Source organism: Diceros bicornis, chromosome 13 (assembly GCF_020826845.1).
Source record: "Diceros bicornis minor isolate mBicDic1 chromosome 13, mDicBic1.mat.cur, whole genome shotgun sequence".
Classification (NCBI taxonomy): Eukaryota; Metazoa; Chordata; class Mammalia; order Perissodactyla; family Rhinocerotidae; genus Diceros; species Diceros bicornis.
In genome coordinates this window covers 22,067,206-22,092,535 of record NC_080752.1, presented here as the reverse complement: position 1 = coordinate 22,092,535, position 25,330 = coordinate 22,067,206, and the positions used below count along the sequence as shown (strand labels likewise).

The 25,330-nt window shown below is 48.8% G+C and overlaps 1 protein-coding gene across 6 annotated transcripts in view; it reads left to right on the top strand.

Annotated features, from left to right (window-relative positions):
- The first annotated feature begins 1,766 nt into the window (after positions 1–1,766).
- The window catches only part of LOC131412686 (RING finger protein 223-like), a 40,291-nt gene continuing 16,727 nt past the window's right edge, over positions 1,767–25,330 (top strand). For 2 of the 6 annotated variants that reach the window (XM_058552572.1, XM_058552571.1), the window contains exons 1-4: positions 1,767–1,923; positions 20,618–20,742; positions 20,822–20,910; positions 22,669–22,744. In XM_058552572.1, coding sequence (XP_058408555.1) covers positions 20,839–20,910; positions 22,669–22,744 — 148 coding nt within the window. In that variant the 5' untranslated portion in view covers positions 1,767–1,923; positions 20,618–20,742; positions 20,822–20,838. Of the gene's footprint in view, positions 1,924–1,998; positions 2,944–16,121; positions 20,743–20,821; positions 20,911–22,668; positions 22,745–25,330 lie in introns of those variants that run through there. The other 4 variants (XM_058552582.1, XM_058552569.1, XM_058552568.1 and 1 more) reach the window with 4 other exon arrangements.

Below are 25,330 nucleotides of genomic sequence, written 5' to 3'. Positions count from 1 at the left end.
ACCAATGTCCTTAGGCGGCGTCCAAAAGGGAGGAGAACCCCCAGAACTCAGGCTGGATGGCCAGTCGGCACAGGAAAGCCGGGAAGGAGGCCACGAGAGTGTTCCGGAGCCGGGTAGCCCAGGGGCTGGGTGTGGGCGGATGCCAGCTGTCCTGTGGCACCCATGCCCCCACACACCTGCAAGTCCTAACTCTAACCTGCGCCCAACTCTCACCCAGGGATGCCGACAGGGTCCAAACTCTTTTATTAGCACACCCATGATTCTATTTACCGATTCTATTTACCGAAAGCTGTGAAGTCTGCAGGATGCACACGTGATTTCTTTTGTCCAGGGTGGCTCAGAGTCAGAGCTCGAGACCACACATGCGGACAACTGTTGGGACAAAGCCAGCCCAGCATGCTGTCAGTCCTGTCACCTAGACCCCAAGGTCTCTGGGACCGACTGGGAGCATTCACAGCCCCTCCCCACCAGTGAGTCCTCATGGCCACAGGGTGGAGTTTTACTGGGAAGAGTAACCAGTCCGATAGGCTTCTCCAGCTCAGAGAAACCCGAGGTCACACCTCTTTGCGCCATACGGAAGCACAGCAGAGACCTAGAGAACCTCTGTAAGAGTCCCTGCTGACAGCAGTCTGCCCAGGTGCCCGCACTCGGCTGTGGGTGCCCTTCCTGGTCCAGGCCAAGGTCACATCTCTCTGTTCAGACTCACAGCCCAGACACTGCTCTCAAAGTAGAGGCCCTTGAGGAAAATCGGCCCCGGCCCCATGGCACAGAAAGCAGAAAAGCAGCAGAGGATGTCATTCACGATGACATCCTCTTGGGACACCCAGTGTCCTCTCCGGCCCGCTGCTCTCTGTGGGGCACACCCACTGCCAGGGAAGGTATACCCAAGCCGGACATGACAAGGGCAGGGGTCAGTCTTACTCTCTTCTCCCAGAAGCTCCTTGGCACACTCCTTCCACAGGGCAGCTCTCACGCCCAAGGGGGCATGTGAGAGGGCAGCCTCGGTGCGGGCGGGCACTGCCATAACCCAGTGGATCCTGGACCCCCGTGGTAAAGGTTCTTCACGCCGGCAGAGCCCCGGACAGAGATTCCTCCGCAAGGGAGCCAAGAAGCCCCCAGAGCGAACCCTGCAGGGCCTGTCCCTGCCGGCCCGTGGCTGGGACGGCCAGGAGCCGGGTCTGCCGGCCTGGAGCGGACACCCGGCCTGGGGAGGAAGACGGACGGAAGGCTCACCGGGAGCCGGGTTTAACCACACAGAGGAGCGCTGTCTGAACCGGCCGTCTGCTCACTCCCGCTCCAATCAGGAAACGGCCTGGTCCTCGCAGACGCTCCAACCGTGACCCGCGCGTGGGGCCCGTCACGCCGTTCCCACTCGTCGCGTGACACCGAGGGGCGGCCGCGTCCACCATCGCCTCCGCCCGGGCCCCACACGCGGAGGGACCCGGGGCTTCCCCGGTGGAGGCCGGAGCGGACAGCGCGGGGACGCCGCACAGACAGCCCCACTGGCCGGGGCGGACGCCGAGCGGCCGGGAACGCGGCCACCGGGCACCTCCACCTGCCTGCCCGCCCCGCCCCGCCGGGCTTCCGGTCTCCTAGCGACGCCGAAGATGGCCGGCGCGCGGGGAATCCTGGGGACTGTAGTCCTTCCCCTCCTTCCCTAGCCGAGTGCTAGGACAGAGGCACCCTAGACCACACTTCCCAGGTCGCTCCGCGCGCCTCCCTCGGCCTCGCGAGAACCCTGTGCCGGAACCCACCCGGCGAGGGTGGGCTCTCACGGGGATCTCCGGGAGTTGTAGTATGGGGCTGGGAGTTGCGCTCCCAGGCACCCGGGCTGGGGCGGCGGAGAGACTACAGGTCCCAGGGGGCGCGGCGCGACGGTCTGGAGGGCGGGGGGTACGAAAGAGGAACCTGGAGGGCGCCCGGGTGAGTGAGGGGCCGGGGGCGGGCGGTCAGGGCGGCGGCGGCGCGGGGCGGGGCGGGGAGCAGAGGCGGGACATGGGTCGGCGGGGACTCGGCCCCTCCTCGGCGTGGGCCTGCGCCACCCCACCCCACCTCCGGCGTCCTGAGCTCGCAGCCCCCGAAACCGGAGCCGGGACCTCGAGCCCGACGCCCTCGGAGGCTGCTCGCCGCGAGGCCGCCGGGTCCTGAGCCGCGCTGACCGCCTCCCCGCGGGCCGGTGGCCTGGGTTTGTCCCCGTCGTTGTCGCCCAGGCAGTCGGGGCTGAGTCGCGGCGCGGTCTTCTCGGGACGCCCGCGCGGCCGCCGCGACAGCGTGACCGACGCGCTCCTCCGTCGGCGAGAGCGAGCGGCGTGGACTCTGTCGTACGCGTTTCTAGGAAGAACGCTGGGGCGCGGGCAGCTTCTGCTCCAAAAGCCGTTGTGCGAGTTCCGGCCGCCGCGTCCTGCTGGATTCCAAGGGGGCGGATCGCCCGGCCCTTTGTTTCGCGTTTTCCGAGTGTCACTGCTGCGCGCGAGAGGGAGACCTGGGCCTGGGTCTTTCTCGGGGTTTTAGTTTGGGGAAGCCCTGGAGGCCCACCGGGGTGGTCGGTCGCCTGGGTCATCCCGGGCCCACCGCGCTGAGAGCCACCGCAGGGTGGTCTGTGTGTAGCCAGGATGTCAGTGGCCACGTTTTCAGAAGCTCGTGGAAAGAAATAAAATCTGGGGTATCCAGAAAGTCTCTTTTCCTGGCACATGCACACCCCCGCTCCGCGTATTCCTCCGGAGGGCGGAGCGCGCGGATGTCTTGGTGGGATCCCTGAGCCGGCTGGTTCACGGGCAGCATCGGCCCCAGAGGCACCTCCCAGCCCCGGTTGCATCGCCCTTGCTCCAAGGTAAGCTGGTAATTCTTTTGAAGAAGGACCTCCAATCATCATAGCCCTGAGAATTCCCATCCCCAAGGCGAAGGAAGCCTTCTAGTGGTTTCCCAGCACGCAGATCCCCACAGGTAGGCTCCAGGGTCCACACCCCTGTCAGGGGTGCTGAGTGCGCAAAACGGTGGGCAGCGAGTGCTGGACATGTCAACAGACTGGAATGTTTCCTGTGCTTGCAGTCAAACCACTCACAGCGTTGATCCTCTGTCCCAGCACCAGATGGGACTTTTAGTTCGAGAAGCATGTTAATAGGTTCGCATTGGGGCCGGCCCATGGCTTAGCGGTTAAGTGTGTGTGCTCAGCTACTGGGCGCCCCAGGGTGGGATCCCAGGCACGCACTGACGCACCGCTGGTGGGGCCATGCTGAAGCCGCGTCCCACATACAGCAACTAGAAGGATGTGCAACTATGACATACAACTATCTACTGGGGCTTTGGGGAGAAAAATGAGTAGGACTGGCAATAGATGTTAGCTCAGAGCCCATCTTCCTCAGCAAAAAAAAAAAAAAGGAGGATTGGCATGGATGTTAGCTCAGGGCTGATCTTCCTCACAAAAAGATAGATAGATAGATAGGTAGATAGATAGATAGATAGATAGATAGATAGACAGATAGGTTCGCATTCACGTTGGCTCCCTTTGCTTGCTAAGGAGGTGACCAGCAGTACTTGCACTGAGGGATGGGGGTCCAGTGTGCCCTCCTGTGGGAGAAACAGGAAGATCAGCATGTGTGAAGCAGAAGGTGATGAAGAGTGGAGTTGGAGTATTTGGTGGTGGTCCACCTAGCCCTGGCCAGTGGTCACAGCCAGGCTTCCTGTTGGAGAGCCTGTTTGCCCTGCCAGCACCTAACCCCTGTTGACTGACCAAGATAATTCCACCCAGCTACCTTGATGCTTCACTTGTTTAAAATCACAGTGACCTGGAGGCATTATTTCTTCATTGAAACCAATTTTTCTAAGGAAGAACAAGAGTTGTGAAAGTACATACAGTAAAATTTAAATTCTCACCAAATTTTTCATTACCTTGTAGAAACGTTTTTACCCCGTTATTTAGCTTTTTGGCTTCAATATGATTTTCTATGAAATAGGAAATGAATTGCATTTATTCAGTTAGTTATCAAGGTATAATTCACCTGTAGTGAAATGCGTAGGTCCAGTTTGACCAGTTTTGGCAAATGCATCCAGCTGTGTAACCTGCACACCTGTCATGACAGACAACATTTCTCTCGACCCTGAAGGTTCCCTCGTGTTATGGGCTGAATGTCTTTGTCCCCCCAAAATCCACATGTTGAAGCCCAGACCCCCAGTGTGGTGGTATTTGGAGGTGGGGCCTTTGGGAGGTGAGTAGGGTTAGGTGAGGTCGTGAGGTGGGACCCCAGGATGGGATTAGTGCCCTTATAAGAAGAGGGAGAGAGAGCTCTCCCCGCTTGCGTGCACCCGGAAAAGAGTGACACAGCGAGGTGGCCATCTGCAGGCCGGGAAGGGGCCCTCACCAGACTCGGAGTCCCCTGGCACCCTGATCTGGCCCCCAGACTGTGAGAAGCAAATGTCTGTTGTCGAAGGCACCCTGTCTGGCGATTTATTAGGGCAGTGTTGTGAGCCTTTCTAGGCCTGCCCCCAGAAGCGGGCCGGCTCTGCTTCCTGCTGCTGTTCCTTGCTCTGCCTGTGCTGGCCCCAACTTGGATGGAGCTGTGAGGATGGAGCCTGTGTGTGTCGGGCTACCGTCTGAGACCCTCGGTGTCAACACGGCTGGGGACGGGCCGCAGCGCTTGCCCGGCCGGCCTGGGACGGCACCTGGGTGGGTTTCTCCGGTTTGGCTCGTGAGACTGAAGAGGTTATGCACGTTCTTGTACATGGCTTCTGTGGCATGCTTTCACTTCTCTTGGGGAAAACCTGGGAGTGAAACCACCCTGGTGGCCTGAGGGGCAGAGCCGTGTTTCATTGTGGCTTTAGTTTGCATTTCTTTGAGCTTACTGTTGTTAAGCGCTTTTCCATCTGCTTATCACCCATTTGTACCATTTTCTGAAGTGTCTGATCAAGTCCTTTGCCCTTTTTATTATTATTATTATCGACTTGTAAAAGTCCTTTATATCTTCTGGATACAAGTCTTGTCAGATATATATGTTGTGAGTATTACCTCCCATTCTTTGACTTGCATATTCATTTTATTAATGGTGTATTTTTAAACTTAATTTTAAAAATTTTGGAGTAGTTTTAGATTTACAGAAAAGTTGCAGATAGCCCAGTTTTCTCTAATATCCACGTCTGACGTAACCACAGTACACTTGTCAGAACCAAGAAACGACGGTGCTACCTGACTGATACCCACCCTCCCGACTTCAGATTCGCGCGTCTCCCCAGCCTCCTCTCTCTGCCCCGGACCCTATCCAGGATCCCACACTGCGCTGCGTGTCACGTCTCCTTTGTCCCCTCTGGGCTGTGACGGTGTCTCAGACGCTCCTGTTTTTTCACGACCTTGACAGTCTTGAGGAGGACTGCTCAGGGCTTTTGTAAGAGGTCCCTCACCTTGGGTTTGTGTGCCGTGTTTCCTTGTGGTTAGACTGGGTTTGTGGGCTCCTGGAAAGAAGACCCCAGGGGTGAGCTGACCCTCCGGTCACATGGTGTGAGGGGATGTCGACCTGGGGCACTGGGTCAAGTGGTGTCCCAGGTGTCTCCTCTCGAGTGGCTCCCTGTCCTGTCCCTCCTGTCTTCTCTGGCAGCCGCTCCCTGAGCAGCCCACCCTCCAGGGTGGGAGTAGAGCTCCGCCTCCCACAGGGAAGGTCGGCTGCCTTGTGCAGAATTCTGTGAGGAGGGGCTCTCTTGCCCACGTGTTGATGGATGGATCATTTCCTCCTGTCAGGGTGGACTGGGGAGGTGTGTTGTACACTTGGGTTGTGGTCCAGCACTGTGCTGTGTATTTGCTGCTCACAGTATTCCAGCTTTGGCCATCGGGAGCTCTTTCACTTGGCCCCTGTGTCCCTGTGACGTGCCCCGTCCTGCTGTTTGTTGGGCACTTGCAGACGCTCCAGGCTCGTCATGTTGTCCCTGCCTCAGCCCTAGAATCAGCCATTCTCCAAGGAGCTGGTTTCTCTTGCTGGAGAGTGGCATTCAGAAGCCAGGCCCTGGCCCTGGCCATGTGCGTTGTTGCAGGGCCGTCACTGCCTGTGGTCTCTCAGGGGCGGAGCTGGATAACATGTATCTGTTCATCTGTGTGTCTGTAAGGTGCTTGTCTGTCACTTGCCCAGCATCCGCCATCCGTTTTCTGATTGTCTAGCCCCAGTGTGCATGGGAAGCAGCTTCAGGATTGTTCACCCGTACCCCCAGCGTGGAAGAAATTTACCAACCCGAGTACAGTTTTTGTGTATGGTTTCTTTTTGTCTTTAGCCTTACAGTTTCTAGTCAAAACACCGTTTTCCAAAGGTGCTGAGGTCGGCTCTCTTTCCCGTCTCCCTCAGTGTGTCCACACCGTCCCTTTGTGATGCAGTTAGACTCAGGAGGCACAGTCTGCATTCCATCCTGAGGTCCCTGACGTTCTGGGTGACGCCGATTTTTTTTTGCGTACATTAGAGTTTATTCTCTGTGACATATAGTTCTATGGATTTTGACAAATGCATAGAGTCTTGTATCCACCATAATGGTGTTAATTTGATGAGAAGAACTTTTTAACTTTGTTGAAGGTCAGTTTATCAGTTGTTTTTCCTTTTTGGTTCATGCTTTCTGTGTCCGATCTAAATGTCTTTGCCCAACCAAAAGCCATGCAGATATTCTCCTGTGTTTTCTTCTAGAAGCTTTATAGGTTCAGTTTTTGCATTTAGCTTCGTGATCCATCTCTAATTAATTTTTCATATGATGTGAGTCTGGGTTTAGTTTTTATTCCATATGAGTAGCCAGTTGTCCAGCACCATTTGTTGAAAAAACTTTCTTTTCCCCATTGAATTGCTTTGGCATCTTGTCAAAAATCATTTGACTGTGTTTGTGAGGGTTTATTTCTGGATTCTCTATCCTGTTACATTGATCTGTTTATCTATTCATCAATCCACACTGTCTTGTGACTTCATAATCGGTCTTCAAGTAACGTAGTGTAAGTCCTCCATCTTTGTTCTTCTTTTTAAAAATTGCTTTGACTATGCTGGGTTCTTTGCATTTTTATATGAATTTTAGAATCAGCTTGTTAATTCCTCAAAAAAAGAAGCCTGCTGTAATTTTGACTGGGTCTATATTAAATATTAGATTGATTTGGGGAGAATTTACACCCTAATAATATTGAGTCCTCTAATCCATTGACATGGATTAATGGATATATCCATTATATATATAGTGGTGTATATAGAGATATATGTACATATATCTATATACCACGATGGTCTGTCTTTCCATTATTTGATTCTTGAATTTCTCTCAGCAGTGTTTTATAGTTTTCAGTATACCTATCTTACACATTTTTTATTAAATTTATCCCCACAAACAAATTATGTTTTCGAATGCCATTGTAAACGATGTGTATTTAAGTTTCATTTTCCAGTCATTTGTTACTAGTATATAGAAATAACAATTGATTTTGTACGTTGACTTTATCTTCTTGGAACATTGCTCAATTCACGTATAAATTACAGTAGGTTTTTTGTGGAGTTCTAGAGTTTTCCATGTAAACGAGCGTGCTGTCTGCACAGAGGCTGTTCACTGCCTTCTGATCTTCATGGTTTTGTTTGTTGTCTCTCCTTGCTGCACCGGCTGTAGCTACAGGACAATGTTGAACAGAAGTATGAAATTGGACTTCTTCAATGTTCAGTATTTCACTGTTAATATGATGTTGGCTGTAGGTTTTTCTGTAGATGTCTTTTATCAGGTTGAGAGTGTTTACTTCTGCTTTTCGTTTGCTGAGGGTTTTTATCATGAATGAGCCTTAAATTTTGTCCGATGCTTGTTTTGCACCTATCGAAATGGCTGCGTGATTCTTTTCCTTTGATCTGTTGAGGTGGTGGAGTAGGGCATCTGGTTTCTGTGTGTGAAGCCAATCCTGTGTTCCTGGGAGAAACTCATTTGGTCACGTTCTGTCACCTTCTTTATATTTTACTGTATGCAGTTTGCGAGTATTTTGTTAAGAGTGTTTGGGTCTGTGAGGGATGTTAGTCTGTGTTTTTCCTTGTAGTGTCCTTCTCTGGATTTCCGTCAGGGTCAGACTGGCCTGTCACCTTGTAGATGAGTCAGGACATGTTCCCTCCTCCTCTGTTGTCTGAAAGACTTTGGAATATTGGCGTTACTTCTTCCTTGAAAGTCTGATAGCTTCGCCAGTGAAGCTGTCTGGGTTCACTGTGTTCTTTTGTGGGAAGTTTTTAAATTGTGAGATCAATTTCTTTAACAGATAGAAAGCTATTCAGATTTTCTGCTTCATCTTGTGTCATTTTTGATAATTTGTATCTTCAAATAACTGGCCCTATTCATCTAAGTTGTTGAGTTTGTTGGCATAAAGTTGTTTATAATATTTATAATATTGACTAATTATCCTACCATGTTGTAGGATTAATGGGAACATCTCTTCTTTCGTTTCTGATACAGATAATTTGTGTTGACATTTTTTCCTTGATAATTCTTGATAGAAGTTTATCAATTTTATTAATCTTTTCAAAGATTCAACTTTTGACTTTGCTCATTTTCTGTAATTTTTGTCCATTTTCTATTTCATTCATTTCCACTCTTATTTTTATTATTTCCTTTCATCTACCTAATTTGAGTTTAATTCACTCTTCTTTTTCTGTCTTCTTAAGATGGAAGCATAGATCGATGATTTTACACGTCTTCTTTTCTTATATAGGCATTTAAAACAATAAATTTCCTTCTAAGCATTGCTTTAGCTTCTTACACAAAATCTGATATATTGCACTTTGTTATCTTTCCATTAAAAATATTTTAAAATTTCCTTTGTTTCATCCATGAGTTATTTAGAAGCCTGTTGTTTAATTTCCAAATATTTGGGGATTTCTTCTTTTTTTTTTTTTTTTGTGAGGAATATCAGCCCTGAGCTAACATCCATGCCAATCCTCCTCTTTTTGCTGAGGAAGACTGGCCCTGAGCTAACATCCGTGCCCATCTTCCTCCACTTTATATGGGATGGTGCCACAGCATGGCCTGATAAGCGGTGTATCTGTGCGCGCCCTGGATCCAAACCCGGGCCGCCAGCAGTGGAGCGTATGCACTTAACCGCTACGCCACTGGGTCAGCCCCTGGAGATTTCTAAATAGCTTTTGTTATTGATTTCTAGTATAATTCCTTTGTAGCCAGAGAACACACTCTGTATGATTTTGATGCTTTGAAATTCATTGATGTTTGTTTTATGGTCTAGCATATGGTCTGTGTTAGTGAATGTTCTGTTTGCACTTAAGAATGTGTATTCTGGGCTGGCCCCGTGGCTTAGTGGTTAAGTGCATGCTCTCCGCTACTGGATGCCCGGGTTCGGATCCCGGGCGTGCACCGACGCACCGCTTCTCCAGCCATGCTGCCGCCGCGTCCCACATACAGCAACTAGAAGGATGTGCAGCTATGACATACAACTATCTACTGGGGCTTTGGCGGGGGTGGGGGAAGGAGGAGGATTAGCAATAGATGTTAGCTCAGAGCCGGTCTTCCTCAGCAAAAAAAAAAAAAGAATGTGTATTCCATTTTTGTTGAGTGTCATGTTCTATAATTGTCAATTAAGTTGAGTTGGTCGATAATATTGCCCAAATATTTTATATTGTTATTAATTTTTTTGTGTACTTGTTCAATCAGTGATTGAAAGAGGAATATTAAAGTCTCCAGCCATGGTTGTGGATTTGTCTTTTTCCTTTTAGTTCTGTCAACTTATTCTTTGTGTATTTGGAAGGCTTTTATTAAGTCCATACATATTTAAGATTGATTTATCTTCTTGATGAATTTATTCTGTTATCATTGTGAAAAGTCCCTCTGTTATCAAAGGCAGTACTCTTCTTGAAGTCTACTTTGTCTGATATCAACATATCTGCACAAGTGTTCTCATAACTCAGTAGCTGTATGGACTGTCTTTTCCACCCTGTGCTTTCAGTCTGTCTGTCTTTATATTTAAAGCTTGTTTCTTATAAAGAGCATATCACTGGATTTTGCTTTTTATCCAATCTGACAATCTCTACTTTTTATTTTTTATTTATTTATATTATTATTATTTTTTTTTGCTGGGGGAGATTGGCTCTGAGCTAACATCTGTTGCCAATCTTCTTTTTTGCTGAGGAAGATTGGCTCTGAGCTGACATCTGTGCCCATCTTCCTTTACTTTTGTATGTGGGATGCCGCCACAGCATGGCTTGATGAGTGGTGCATTGGTCTGTGCCCGGGGTTCGAACCTGCGAACCCTGGGCCACCAAAGCGGAGCACGCAAACTTAACCACTATGCCACCGAGCCAGCCCCAATCTCTACTTTTTAGAATAACTATAATAACTACCATTTATTGAGGCACTTTATATGCATTTTGTAATTTCATTTTTTCCAGATTTTTTTTATTGTGATAAAATATACATAACATAAAATTTATCATTTTAACCATTTTAAGTGTATAGTCTGGCATTAAGTATATTTACATTGTTGTGCGACTCTCACCACTGTCCATCTCCAGATCTTTTTGATCCTCCCAAACTGAAACTCTGTCTCCATTAAACACTAATTCCCCACCCCCTCCCCCACCGCCTGGCACCCACTATCCTACTTCCTATCTCTATGAATTTGACTCCTCTAGGGACCTCATATAAGTGGAATCATACAATATTTGTCCTTTTGTGACTGACCTATTTCACTCAGCATAATGTTCTCAGGGTTCATCCATGTTGTAGCAGGTGTCAGAATTCCCTTCCTTTTTGAGGCTGCATAATATTCCATTGTACATGTAGACCACATTTTGTTTATCCATTCATTGGTCGATGAACACTTGGGTTGCTTCCATCTTTTTGGCTTTGTGAATAATGCTGCTATGAATATAGGTGTACAGATATCTCTCTGAGACCCTGTTTTCAGTTCTTTTTGGAAATATATGCACAAGTAGAATTGCTAGGTCGTATGGTAATTCTGTGTTAAATATTTTGAGAAACCACCATTCTGTTTTCTTCAGTGGCTGCACCATTTTACATTCCCACCAGCAATAGACAATGGTTCCAGTTTCTCCACAGCCTCACCAACTCTTGTTATTTCTGTTTTTTTGATAGTAGCCATCCTCATGGTTGTGAAGTAGTATATTTGCATTTCCCTAATGATTAGTGATGTTAATCTCTACTTTTTAGTGGAGTATTTAGTCCATCTACATTAAGTGCAGTTATTGGAGTATTTGGGTTTAAATCTACCATCTTGATGTTTGATTTCTATTTTTTCCATCTGTTTCTCTGTTCATCCTTTTCCCTCTTTTTTTTAGGTGAATCAAGTTTTTTTTAATTCCATTTTATCTCCTCTACTGACTTTTTAGTTATGCCTTTTTGTGTTATTTTTTTAGTGCTTCCTCTAGAGATTAAGTATGCATATTTAACTTTTCATGGTCTACCTTAAAAAATACTCTTGTACTTCACAGACAGTGTGAGAACCTTGCACATTGGGTCCCAGTGACCATCTCCCACTCCTATTGCCCTTTTCAGCATATATTTTACTTCTACATGTGTTAGAAAATTCTTCAACACACTGTTATTATTTTCACTTTAGTTAATAGTCTTTTAAAATAGTTAAAAGTATATTATATTTATTTTTTAAATCTTGGATGCCTTTATTTGTTAAATTGAGAATTTCTGTAGAATTGTACCATACTTGGCCAGATGTGCTAAACGTATCAGTTGAACGTTGTAAAACAAGCAGTTTTCATCAGCTCCAGTTGAAAGACCCTCAGACACCAGTTTAGCGTGGTAGCTGAGTAGAGGCTCTGGAGCCAGAGGCCTGACCCGATCCTGCCATGCACTCACTGTGGGATCTTGTACAAGACTTTCCTCCTCTGTGAAATGGGTTGGTAGTCGGCATTGCTGGGAGGGTGGGACGCGTTGACGTGTGTACATCACTCAGCGTGGTGCTTGGCGCACAGGAGGGGCTGCACTGGTGCTGCTCTTGCTGCTGTTAGACGGTGAGCAAGTCCACAGCCTTCGGAGAGCCCGGATCTCAGCAAAGAGACCTCTTCCTGAGCCTTCTCAACACGGCCTGAAAGGCCAGCTCCAGCCTCACACACGGTCTGTGTGAGGAACTATGAAACTACATTTCATAGGACAATAAACCTCAGAAGATTATTTGATCATTCTTTGGGGAGTGCTTTCAAGATGAAAGGGCCTACCAAAATCGTGTTAAATGTAACTTATTATCTTAAATGTATCTTTTTGCAGCTAGATTCAGATTCTTAACCAAGAAGATTGTTTTAGCATGTGTCCTTGCTTTGCTTTCCTGAGGCGGCAGTCTGGAGACTGTCTTCGTTAGTAAGTTACATATCTGACTCCTGCTGTGAGCCAGCCTGTGGAGGCCCAGCCGTTCCCCAAGGTGTGCGGTGCTGCTCTTAGGGAGCTTGTGTGCCCAGTACAGTTGCTTTGGTTTCTGAACACAAAAAGCCATGCAGTGGAGTCCTGTTTTCCACGTGGAACAATCAGCTTCTAACAATGTGACTTTCCCACAGCGGACAGTTATACGCCCCGGACGAGATAGAAAAAGAGCTACCTGAGGGCTCCGGAGAATGAACAAAAGCAGGCAGATTTAAACTTAGAGGGCGGAGCCAGCACAGAATGCATTCCCTGCTTTGGTGTCTTTACCTGAGGGCAGCGCAGTCACCACAGTGGTGGTGTCGGGGGACCAAAGCTCTGACAGAAAGTCTACTAAAGGACGCAGGGAAAGGAGCAGGGCAGCCACAGCTGGAGAGGAAGAGGAATTCTGTGTATAAACTGCTCACGTCTGGCTAACCTTGAACTGTGTCTGCACAGGGCAGGCGGAGGGCCGTCTGAGTTGAGATCTGAGCCGCTGCTCATCACAAGTGTGACAAAGTGTGCCTTTTGAATCTCATCAAATTAATTGCTTGCTAAAGCAAGAACATTAACTCTCTTCAGAGGAATATGATCAAATCCAGAGTCTCCACAGCGTAACGTTTGCAATATATGGGATACAATTCAAAATTACTCAACATGTGAAAAGCCAGGATATGAACCATTCTCAAGAGAAAAGACAATCAAAAGATACTAATCAAGAGAAAAGGCAATCAAAAGATACTAATTGTGGTGGCTGGCCTGGTGGCGCAAGTGGTTAAGTGCGCACGCTCCACTTCGGCAGCCTGGGGTTCGTGGGTTTGGATCCTGAACATGCACCGATGTACCGCTTGTCACACCATGCTATGGCAGCGTCCCATATAAAGTAGAGAGAGATGGGCATGGATGTTAGTCCAGGGCCAATCTTCCTCACAAAAAAAAAAAAAGATACTAATCGTGTTATAGCCCACGTGTTGGATGATTAAAGAAGCACTTTAAAGCAGACTTAATAACTATGTTCACTGAAGTAAGGGAAAATATGCTTATAATGAACAAAAATGTAGGAAATCTCAGCAGAGAAATAGAAAATGTTTTTGTAAACAAGCCAAATGGAAATTTTAGAACTGAAAAATACATCTGAAATTAAAACTTTACTAAATAGGCACAATAGAATGGAAATGACAGGAAATAGTTGGTGACTTCAAAGACCGATCAATAGAAATCATCTAGGGGCCAGCCCGGTGGTGCAAGCAGTTAAGTGCATGCGCTCTGCTGTGGCAGCCCGGGGTTCGCCGGCTCGGATCCCGGGCGCGCACCAACGCACTGCTTGTCAAGCCATGCTGTGGTGGCGTCCCATATAAAGTGGAGGAAGATGGGCATGGATGTTAGCCCAGGGCCAGTCTTCCTCAGCAAAAAAAGAGGAGGATTGGCAGATGTTAGCACAGGGCTGATCTCCTCACACACAAAAAAAGAAATCATCCAGTCTGAAGAAAAAAAGGGGGAAATGATTGGAGAAAAAACATGAACAGAGCCTCAGAGACCTGTGTAACAATATAAAATGTCTAACACATGGGAAATTATAGAGTGCAGAAGGAGGAGAGAGAGACACACAGTGGGACAGAAGAAATATACCAAGAAACAATGACCAAAACCTTTCCAAATTTGGTGAAAGACATAAATTTATAGATTTAAGAAGCTCAGTGAGGGGCCGGCCTGGTGGCATAGCAATGAAGTTCGCGTGCTCCACTTCGGCAGCCTGGGGTTTGTGGGTTCGGATCTCAGGTGCAGACCTACGCACCACTTAACAAGCCATGCTGTGGCAGCATCCCATATAAAGTGGAGGAAGATGGGCACAGATGGTAGCCCAGGGCTGATCTTCCTCACATGAAAAAAAAAAAAAAGCTCAGTGAATCCCAAACAGGATAAATATATTTTATTTGTTTATTTATTTTTTGTGAGGAAGATCAGCCCTGAGCTAACATCCCTCCTCTTTTTGCTGAGGAAGACCGGCTCTGAGCTAACATCTATTGCCAATCCTCCTCCTTTTTTCCCCCAAAGCCCCAGTAGATAGTTGTATGTCATAGCTGCACATCCTCCTAGTTGCTGTATGTGGGACGCGGCCTCAGCATGGCCGGAGAAGCGGTGCGTCAGTGCGCGCCCGGGATCCGAACCTGGGCCGCCAGTAGCAGAGCGCGCGCACTTAACCACTAAGCCACGGGGCCAGCCCCCAAACAGGATAAATATAAAACCACACCCAGACATATCATTTTCAAATCGCTAAAAACTAAAGATTAATTTTAAAAATCTTGGAAGCAGCCAGAGAAAAGCAGCAGATTACAAACAGCACAGAATTGCCAAGACTGTGAACTCATCATCAGAAATGGGGGAGGCCACCGGCGGGTGGAACTGCATCCTGAAAGTGCTGGAAGGAAAAGCCGTCACGGATTCTCCACCCTCCAGGGGTGAGCGCTGAATAAAGTATTTTCAGAAAAAGGAAAACTGATAGAATTTGTTGCCATCAAATGTGTAGTACCAGAAATGCTAAAGGAAGTGTTTCCAGGCTGAAGGTAAATGATACCAGAGTGATACTCAGATCTTTACGAATGAGTGATGAACATCATAAATGGTAAATATCTGGGGGAAATGTTTTCTTTAATATACATATTTAAAGAAAAAATTAAAACATTTCTTGGGTTTGTAATGTATGCAGATGTGATACATATGACAGCTGTAGCATAAAGGATAGTAGCGGGGTGGGGCTGGCCCCCAGGTGTAGTCGTGAATTTACTGCACTCTGCTTAGGCAGCTCAGGTTTATGGGTTCGGATCCCAGGCACAGACATACACCACTTGTTGGCAGCCATGCTGTGGCAGTGACCCACGTACAAAAATAGAGGAAGATTGGCACCGATATTAGCTCAGGGCTAATCTTCCTCAGGAAAAAAAAAAAAAGAATAGTAGAGGAGAACATGGATCTGTCCGGTTGCAAGTTTCCTAATTTTACATGAAGTGGTACAATATTGATTTTGTAGGCTGTGGAAAAGGAAGGATGTATATTGCGATCCCTAGAGCAACAACTATAAAAATAACATAAAGAAGAGTAACTAAAGAACCAAAAGATAAATTGGAAGGGAATTTTAAGAATACTCAAATAATATAAAAGAAGGCAGGAAAGAGAAGAGAGGAACAAAACGCCAGAGAGATAAGCAGAAAACACATAATGAAATGGTAGCCCTAAATCCTACCATATGTCGTTACATGCAAAGCCCATAGAATGTGTAACATCGAGTGACCCTAACGTAAATATGGACTTAGGGTGACAGTGATGTGTCAGTGTGGGTCTGTCGATTGTAGCAGATGCACCTGTGGGGCAGGATGTTGTAGTGGGGAGGCTCTGCTTGTGTGGGGGTAGGGGGTGTATGGGAACTCTCTTACTTCCTACTCGATTTTGCTGTGAACCTAAAAATGCTCTAAAAATTAAAGGCTTTTATTATTTTCTTTGTTGAGGTAACATTGCTTTATAACATTAAAGTCTTTTATGTATTAAAACAAAACAAAACAGAGACAAGTAGAAAACAAATAATATAATGGTAGAACTAAGCCTAACCTTAGTGATAGTTACATTAAATGTTTTGTTTTTTATAATTTTATTTATTTATTTATTTATTTTCCCCCAAAGCCCCAGTAGATAGTTGTACGTCATAGCTGCACATCCTTCTAGTTGCTGTATGTGGGACGTGGCCTCAGCATGGCCGGAGAAGCGGTGCGTAGGTGTGTCGGTGCGTCGGCGCGCCCCCGGGATCCGAACCCGGGCCGTCAGCAGCGGAGCGCGTGCACTTAACCGCTAAGCCACGGGGCCGGCCCTCACATTAAATATTAATGGACTAAACCCTCCGGTTAAAAGGTAGAGAGTGTCAAAATGGATAAAGAAGCCAGATTCTACTACATGCTGTCTGTAGGAGATTGACTGTATATATAAAAAGCACAGGTGAAAATAAGCAGATGCAAAATATATATATCTTGCAAGCAGTGAGCATAAGAAGGGTGGAGGGGCTATATTTATATCAGATAAAATAGATTTCAAGATATGGAGTATAAACAATGTAAAGGGGAAATTTCTATTCATAAAAGGGTCATCTCGTCGAGAAGACGTATCAGTTATTAATGTGCCTGATAACAGAGCCTTAAGATACATGAAGCAAAATTGACAGAATTAAAGGAAGAAATAGGCAATTCCACAATCATTGTAGGAGATTTTAGCATCTCTCTCTCGCCAACTGTTAGAACAAAAGACCAAAGAAATCAGTAAAGACAGAGGATCTGAACAACAGTCTCAGGCGTCTCTGCCTGACTGATATTTTTAGAAAGCTACTCCCATCAAAAGCAAGATGCAGGTTCCTGCTAAGTGCACATTGTGCACTCTCTAGACCTGCTGTGCCCTAAAACAAGTTTCAAAAATAAGTAAAGAAGTGAAGCTGTACTTGTTTGCAGATGGCGTGATTCTTTATAGGGAAGATCCTAAGAAATCTACAAAAAACTGTGAGAACTATTAAGTGAATTTAGCAAGATCTCAGAAATCTAAGTTAATGTGCAAATTTTTGTTGTATTTTTATATACTAGCAGCAAACTATTGGAAAATAAAATTAGAAATTCTATTTACGATAATACCAAAAAAATAAAATATTTAGTAATAAGTTTAACAAAAGATGGGCAAGACCACGTCTTCACTGAAAACCACAGGACGTTGCTGAGAGAAGTGAAAGAGCAGCTGAAGGAATGGAGAGAGCATGTTCACAGATTGGAAGACTCAATCCTGTTAAAATGCCAGTTATCCCAGTCAAAATTCCAGCAGGCTTTATTTATTTATTTATTTATTTATTTATTTATTTATTTATTTATTTATTTATTTTCCTCCAAAGCCCCAGTAGATAGTTGTACGTCATAGTTGCACATCCTTCCAGCTGCTGTATGTGGGACGCCGCCTCAGCATGGCCGGAGAAGCAGTGCGTCGGTGCGCACCCGAGATCCGAACCCAGGCCGCCAGTAGCGGAGCGCATGCACTTAACCGCTAAGCCATGGGGCCGGCCCTCCAGCAGGCTTTTTTGTAGAAATTGACAAGATGATTCTAAAATATAGAAATGCATATGACCCCTAATTGCCAAAGCAATTAAACAGATCAAGGCTTATATTACCTGATTTCAAACTTTCCATAGAGCTTCAGCAATCGCGACAGTGTGGTATTGGTGAAGGACAGACACATAGGTGAGTGAACAGAATAGAAAGCCCAGAATAGAACCACACATGTACACTCGACTGATTTTCAACAAAGATGTCAAGGTAATTCAGTGTGAAAAGAAAAGTCAACAACTGGATATACGTATTAAAAAAACGAACCTTGATCTTTACTTCACACCATACACAAAAGTAACTCAAAACGTAAAAGCTAAAACTATAAAACTTCTAGAACCAAACTGGAAATCTTTATGACCCTGAGGTCAAAGGCAGAGATTTCTTAGGATACAAAAAGCAAGAACCATAAAAGAAAAAACGGATGCGTTCTATTTTATCAGAATGAAAACATTTGCTGTTCTCGATACCCATAAGAAAATGAAAGGCAAGCCACAGAAGGGGAGAAAATATTTGCAATACATGAATCTGACAAAGGATATATAAAGAACTGTTACAACTCAGTAATAGAAGGACAACCCAATTAAAATGGCCAAAAGATGTGAGCAGACCCTTCACAGAAGATACATAAATGGCCAGTAAGCACCTAGAAGGTGCTGGCCGTTGCTGGTTATCGGGCAGGTGCAAGTTAAAGCAGCGGTGGGTACCACTGCACACCCATCAAGACAGTGCCAGTGCTGGCAAGGGTGCTGGCAGATGAACCCCCACCCTCTACTGGTGGGAATGCACATGGTGCAACCACTATAGGAAACAGTTTCTTAGAAAGTTAAATAGGGGCCAGCCCAGTGGCGTAGCTGTTAGGTTTGTGCGTTCTGCTTCGGCAGCCCGGGGTTCGCCGGTTCGGATCCTGGGCGTGGACCTGCTCACTGCTCGTTGGGCCATGCTGGGGTGGCGTCCCACGTAGAACAGCTACAACTCTACGACTGTGATAGACAACTGTGTACTGGGGCTTTGGGGAGAAAAAGGAAAAAGGAAGTTTGGCAACAGAGGTTAGCGCAGGGCCAGTCTTCCTCAAAAAAGAGAAAAAGAAAGTTAAGTATACACTCACCTTGACCCAGTCATTCCAGTCCTAGGTGTTTACCCAAGAGAAATGAAAACTGTCCACACAAAGACATGTTTAAGAATGTCCACAGCGGCTTCATTCACAGTCACCAGGATTGGGACACGGCCCAAGTGTCCATGAGAGGCGGATGGGTACAGAAAATGGCACATATCCACATAATGAAGTTTCATTCAGCCATAAAAAGGAACAAAGTATGGATGAACCTAAAGATTGTTATTCCGAGTGGAAGGAGCCAGACACAAAAGTGTGCTCCTAGAAAACATGAACTAGTGTGCAGCGACACAGATCAGGCCGCCTGGGGCCAGGGCTTGAGGGCTTGCAGAGCAGCTCAGGCGTCCTCTGCGGGTGGTGGAGACGCCCCATGCAGGTTGTCGGAACTCACGGAGTGTGTACTCTCAATGGATGCAGTTGCATCATTTGATGCAAGTCAAACCTCGGTAACGTTGACCAAATAGTGGATGAAAGTGTTGATTGAAATCTTGGACTTGGATTCCTGAATCGAAGTGGTGTTTTATGACTTAGTATGACCCTGGGGATGCGTCTTACCAGAGAGTGGGCAGAGGGTCTGTGACTCTGGGACTTTTCCATGAGGCAGGGAAAGATGGTCTCTGCTGAGCAAAACTTAAATGGACAAAAAGAAAGGGTGTGACTTGAGCACATCCTGTATGTGAGGTGGCACTGCTTGGTAGTTGCCATCTAAAGGGATCTCACGCTGTAGAAAGAAGAAGGCGGTCAGGGAGAAGCATGCATTTTTAATGGGATGGCCTGGATTGGGGTGGGGAGGGGCGCTTACCAAGGCCCCCAACAAGGAGGTGGTTCCTGCCTCCGCAGGGCTCAGCCTCTCCTCCCGGCAGCCCTGGACGGGACCTGGTGTAAAGTAAATGACAGGACAGACCCCAGCCCATGTCCCAACATCACTTGCTGGCGAGTGTCGCTCCGGCCTTCACCCTCCCCCACTCAGCAGCCCGGGGCGACGGCATGTGGGGAGGCTGGTCAGGCCTCTTGGGCAGTGGGCTCTTCCCCAGGATCCCCAGGCGGGAGCTCGCCCACTGCCCTGGGCCTGCTGGTGTTGGTCCCTGGGCCAGTCAAGGGAGTGGTTCCTCGTCCCCCAGCCCCAGGTGCGTTCTCTGTGGCCCCTCCTCAAGGGGAAGTAAGGGAGTCAGCAGACGTGGTCCAGGTTCCACCTCCGGGAGCCTGGAACAGGTCCCTGCATGTGCACGGCTTCGACCCTGCAGCTGTCTTTGTCAAGTAAAAAGCCTCTTTAGAGGTGACTTGTACCTGTCAAAATGTTTATCCAGCTGAGACAGAGTAGAATTATGGTCACCACCTTGCAGGTTAACAGAAGTTTGTTAACAACTCGACTGACAGTTGACCTCAGGGGTCCTTCGGGTCAGCACGTTTTCTGTGGTTGCGTCAGCACTGTGACACGGGAGCAGTAGGTCACATGGGGTCAGGCTTCAGGTCTTAGTGTTAGGAAAATGCTTCCCAGTGTTGCTCATGTGTGGTCTGAGTTTTTCTGCTCTGGCACACCCCGCACCATGGGGTAGATAGTTCCTTTCGTCCCCCCAAGGTGACGTCTTCCAGGCACTCTTCTGTGACGAGAGCAGGGTGAGCAGCAGAAGACTCCGAGGGTCCCTGACCAGCCTGTGTCTGCCCCAGGGACACCCTTGCCCCTAACAGTTCCGTCTCCGGGTAAAAATGCTCGAAATGCAAGTCAGGGTTTTACTAGGACAGAATGAGATGACTGATGGACCAGTCCTGTCTGAGCTCACGGACAGGACTGGCTCATCTAGAACCTTCTGCTGCTCAGGCCTTCCTCTGGGGAGTGGTGAACGGCTGAAAGCTATTGGAGGAAGGAGTGAGTCTGTCCAAAGTCCAGATCCAGATGAGCTGAACACTCCGGTACCCCTGCTCTGGGGCTTCTTATGGGAAGTCCAGTTGGACCCCAAGCACCAGAGGCTGAGGCCTCCAGGTGATGTGGCCGTACAATGACCGGCAGTAGGGCCTCACCGTTCGCTCTGATTTTCAGACCTGGGACCAGGGATCTGCAGGGTTCAGGACTGAGACTCCTGGTTGCTTAGCAACCCTACGCTGACTGCTGATCACTGGGCAGCGAGGATCTGGATGTCTGCAGCTTGCGTCCTGGAGGGCCAGGTAAGGGTCCTCCACCTCAGCCCCACCCAGTGCCCTGGAAGGCGGCGCCCGTGTCCACACAGCACCCTCTCTGTTGCAGACCCTGTGCTCCAGAACATGGTGCTCCAGCGCGCCGTCCTCCTGGCCGGCCTCCTGGTGGAAGTTGCCAGCAAGTCCTCAGACAGTGCGGTAGGTGCTGGCACGCAGCGTGGGTGCCAAGAGGCAAAGTCAGAACCCTCTCGTCCCAGCCCCTCATGGAGGCGGTGGGCCCTTCACCCAGGGGGTCTCACCTTCGACCTTCAGGGGTCATCCTTGCCTGGGCCCCAGAGACACTGACTGTGCCCACAGTTGAGGTCAGAGGGGCTGTGCCTCGAGGGCAGCAGACACATGGCCCCATCTGCACCTCCTCTGTTCTGCCTGCTAGAACCTTCTTTCTCTCTTTGCCAAACTGACCCTGTTGCTGTAATTGAAATAGGGTCTCTACAGAGCTGCCCCTCCAGGCACTGACTAGAGTCCCCAGCTGTCTGCCAGGCTACTGGGGTGGGCGGAGACTGCTCCCTCCAGGCGAGCAGCGGCATCGGGCAGCGTCCACTGCAGGCCTCCACGGCCAGGCATCCTGGCTCTCCCAAGCCAGTGACATGGGTGTGCTGAGCTGTGGTTTCTGGAGGAGCCCCAGCTGTGCCCGCACACACCCAGCCACACATCGTTTAGGCCGGTGGGGCCTTCCAGCATCTCTGCCAGGGGTGGATGGGACCGGACGGCTAGGGCATCCCTCGAGGTTTGGCCTCAGCTGTGAGCTGGCCTTCGGCCCCTCCTGTGGTGGCGTGAACGTTCCCGCCATTCCTTAGACGGCCCTCACTGTTGACTGTGTTCCGGTCATGAGAAACAAAGCTCAGCTGTGATAGACACACGTGAGCCGAGCTCCCCCTGCAGGCCCCCCTCGAGGCCCGTCCAGCCATCCAGCCCGTAAATGGCAGCCCTCGGCCCGCGCCCCCACTCCTGGATGTGGACACGGCAGGAGTGAGTTCATCCACTGGGCATCTCCTCTGTGGGGCCAGACGGGAAACCCCCAGGGAGAAGTGTAGAACTGCAGAGAACATCAGTGAAGCAGCTGGGACCTGTGGGGCGACTTTCTTTGGGAGCACAGGGCAGACGCGCCTGTGTCAGTCCGCAGGCCCTCGCCAGGGAACCACGGGGCCTGGGTGTATCTTCATGTTTTATCGTAGTCTGGAAAAACGTGTTTCCTTCCTTATGAAGGAGTCTAGAATTGGCACTGCATATGCTTAGCAGCTTTAGTTCCCAAAGCTGCCATCTGGCAAGTGGCAACTAACACGAATAATTTCACGGGTTGGAATGCCCCACTTTGTGCCCTCCTGTGGCCCACGAGGCAAGAGGCAGTAGCTCTGCCCTGGACCCAAGAGACCCACGTGGAGAAAGGGCTGCAGCCCCCACCACCTCCCAGGTGAGGCTCTGAGTGGTCGGCCAGGCAGGCTGCAGAGGGAGATGACGACAAACCACAGGGTGCCTGCAGACCGGGAAGGGTCCCAGGACCACTCCCTGCCCCGCCAGGCTGCCCCCAGCCCAGGCCCCTGTCAGAACTTCTGAGTGGGCCCCCGGGGGATTCCCCTTCCTGGACTTTGGGAGTCTGGGTGCTGGGGAACACACCTCGGCTGGTCCCGCCTGACACTCCGCTTGTTTATTCAGTCATCAGACTCTCGCTGTCAAGCACCAAGTTCTGTCCCAGGGAGCATCCATGCGGTGTAGCCATGAGTCCTCACACCCCGGGTAATCAGGGTACAGTCACCTGATGCTGAATCAAGAAGAGGCCAGAACCATGGGCATTGGGATGAGCTTGTGAGGTGCCCCCTCTGCGGACGCCACCCTTGGCCTGGCCTGCATGAGCCACCTGGCTGCGGGGTTGGAGACTCACCACCATCTCCCCTCTAGGGCCAGCAGCCTGAGTGTTGTGTGGACGTGGTGGACGTCAATGCCACCTGCCCAGGCACAAGCCTGTGTGGCCCAGGTAAGCCGCTTTGGCCTGGGCTGACCTAGACCTGCCTCAGTGATGAGCACGGCGCTCGTGCGCGCTGCGGAGCTGTTGTGAGCAGGAGGGCACACAGACCTCTCAGGAAGGAGGCTGGAGTGGGACTGGGAGCCGGGCGAGGGGCTGGAGGAGTGGCAGAGGCAGCAGGAAGGCCTGGCCGCCTCTTCCCGGGTGTGGGGTGGGGCCCTGGGAGGAGACTGTGGCTCTGAGCAGTGGGAAGTGTGGGGGGGAAGCCCTTACCTGTCCCCTCCTGGGGCGTTTCAGCTGGGCCTGAGAACTGCTGACGTAGATAGGCAAACGGGAAAGCGCAGAAATGTGTACAGGTTTACTTGACACGGGAGCCCTCATGAGGCAGCAAAGACCCAAAGAAGCTGCAAAACCTGAGCGTTTTCCTGTTCAGTTGAACAAAGAGACAATTGTGGAAAAGTAACTGGACTGTGTGGGCAGGCTGCCGGAAGATGGCAGTTGTTTCAGCACGGTCTGTGCGCAGAATTCTCACGGCCTGACTCCTGTCCTTGAGGATTCGACTGTTTCTTCCCTGAGGGGGTTTCCTGTTCTGCTCTCAGGAAGAAAAAGGGAGCTCAGAGCATCCTTCTTGCACCTGCTGTTTTCTAATTGTCTTTAGCTGAAAACAATCCTTATGCCAAAGAGGCATACTGGGGGCAACATGTTCTGGTTTCCTTCCGTCCTCCATGTGAAACTTGACCTCCAGAAAGTTTCACATATTAAAAGCCAAGTTGGTAGCTGTAGGGAGATTTGGGTTTGTAGTTGTGAGATAAGAGATCAGTGGGGGGGGAAGAAACATAGATGGGACAAGCAGAAGAGCCCGTCCACGTGTACCATCCTGTGTCTTAAGTGCATCATCCTATGTCTTAAGTGCACCGTCCCGTGTCTTAAGTGCACCGTCCCGTGTCCACGTGCACCGTCCCGTGTCTTAAGTGCACCGTTCCATGTCTTAAGTGCACCATACTGTGTCCACGTGCACCATTACATGTCTTAAGTGCACTGTCCTGTGTTCACGTGCACCATCCCATGTCTAAAGTGCACCGTCCCATGTCTACGTGCACCATCCCGTGTCTTAAGTGCACTGTCCCGTGTCCACATGCACTGTCCCATGTCCTACTGAGTCAGCCTCTGAGGCTTAGGGAGAGCTTGGTCCAGGTAGACCGCTGTGTTTCGTGTCAGGAGGCCGTGCTGCAGGTGGGCTCTATATGGTGTGAGCAATCAGGTATTTAGTAAGAGGCATTTCTATGGAAACAAAAGAAAAACACAGGTTAATGGTTGGAGCAAATTAAAAACCCAGTTGTTGAGCCAGCCCTGATGGCCTAGTGGGTAAAGTTCGGTGCTCTAACTGCTTTGGCAGTCCAGGTTCAGTTCCTGGATGTGGAACCAACCACCTGTCTGTCAGTAGCCGTGCTATGACAGTGGCTCACATAGAAAAACCAGAAGGACTTATAACTAGATTATACAACCATGTCCTGGGGCTTCAGGGAGGGGAAAAAAAAAAAAAAGGAAGATTGGCAACAGATATTACCTCAGAGCAGATCTTTCCTTGCAACAAAAACAAAACAGTTGTTGAGTCCAGAAGGCAGTCAGCTGAAAAAGTGTCTAGATGTTGGCTCAGAGCACCTTTATATCAAGTGAGGACGGCAGTGGCTGTCTTTGATGAATTTCCTGGTTTGTGGTTTGAATGTCTCTGGTGACGGGCTGGGGTTTCTTGTGAACTTTCTGAGTGGTTCACACAGCAGCAGGCACAAAGTTGTCCCATGTAATTTGTCAAGGTGTTTCTCTGAAGCTTGTATGAAGTCGTCCAGCCTTAGTTTGTAGGGCTTTGGGGAAAGGGCAGTTTTAGTTCTTAGTGATTCCAAGTCAGAAGGGTGGGGGAAAATTGGAAATGTTAGTTTGGAGAGTTGTAGCCAGATATTGGAGGAGACTGGGAGAATTCAGGATCCAGTTCAGTTTGCAGGTAGATAAACCTCAAAGACAATAGCAAGATTAGAATCTGAGATCCATATGGGTGATTTTAGTTTCTACTGAAACATAATTTTTCTCTCTACAGTCACCCTCATTTCTACCTAAGATAATCACAGTAAGGCTAATTTTCTTGTAAAATAAGTCTGGCCTCACTAAACTTGGCCTGGTTATTTACATAAGTGTGGCAAAAACAGCGATGACCATATAGGTAGGCTCTTTTAGTCTTCCTTGCTGGGCCTTTCACTGGAGTCTCAGACTGGACTGTTAAAAGCCTCTCGAGGCTAGGAAACCAAGCCAAGGACTCGCCATTGGTCTTGCCTGCCTTACCTATGGATTTGGGCAAATTCCTCTCTTTTCAAGGTCCCAAAAATATCCTGAGTTTCCTGGGCCTGCCAAGAGGTGACTTTTCTTACTCACCTGGTAAGGCTGCTGGGAACCCTGTAAGCAAGGTACCAGGTGGCTTTTTAGAGGAGCTTTATTGGCTGTGTAGTCGACCTTAGCTCCTTAAATCTGCCTGGCCACTGGTCCTGGCTCTCCAGCTGCACTTCGTCCCTGCACACAGCCCAGCCTGGGGCCTCCTCGCGGCCGGCA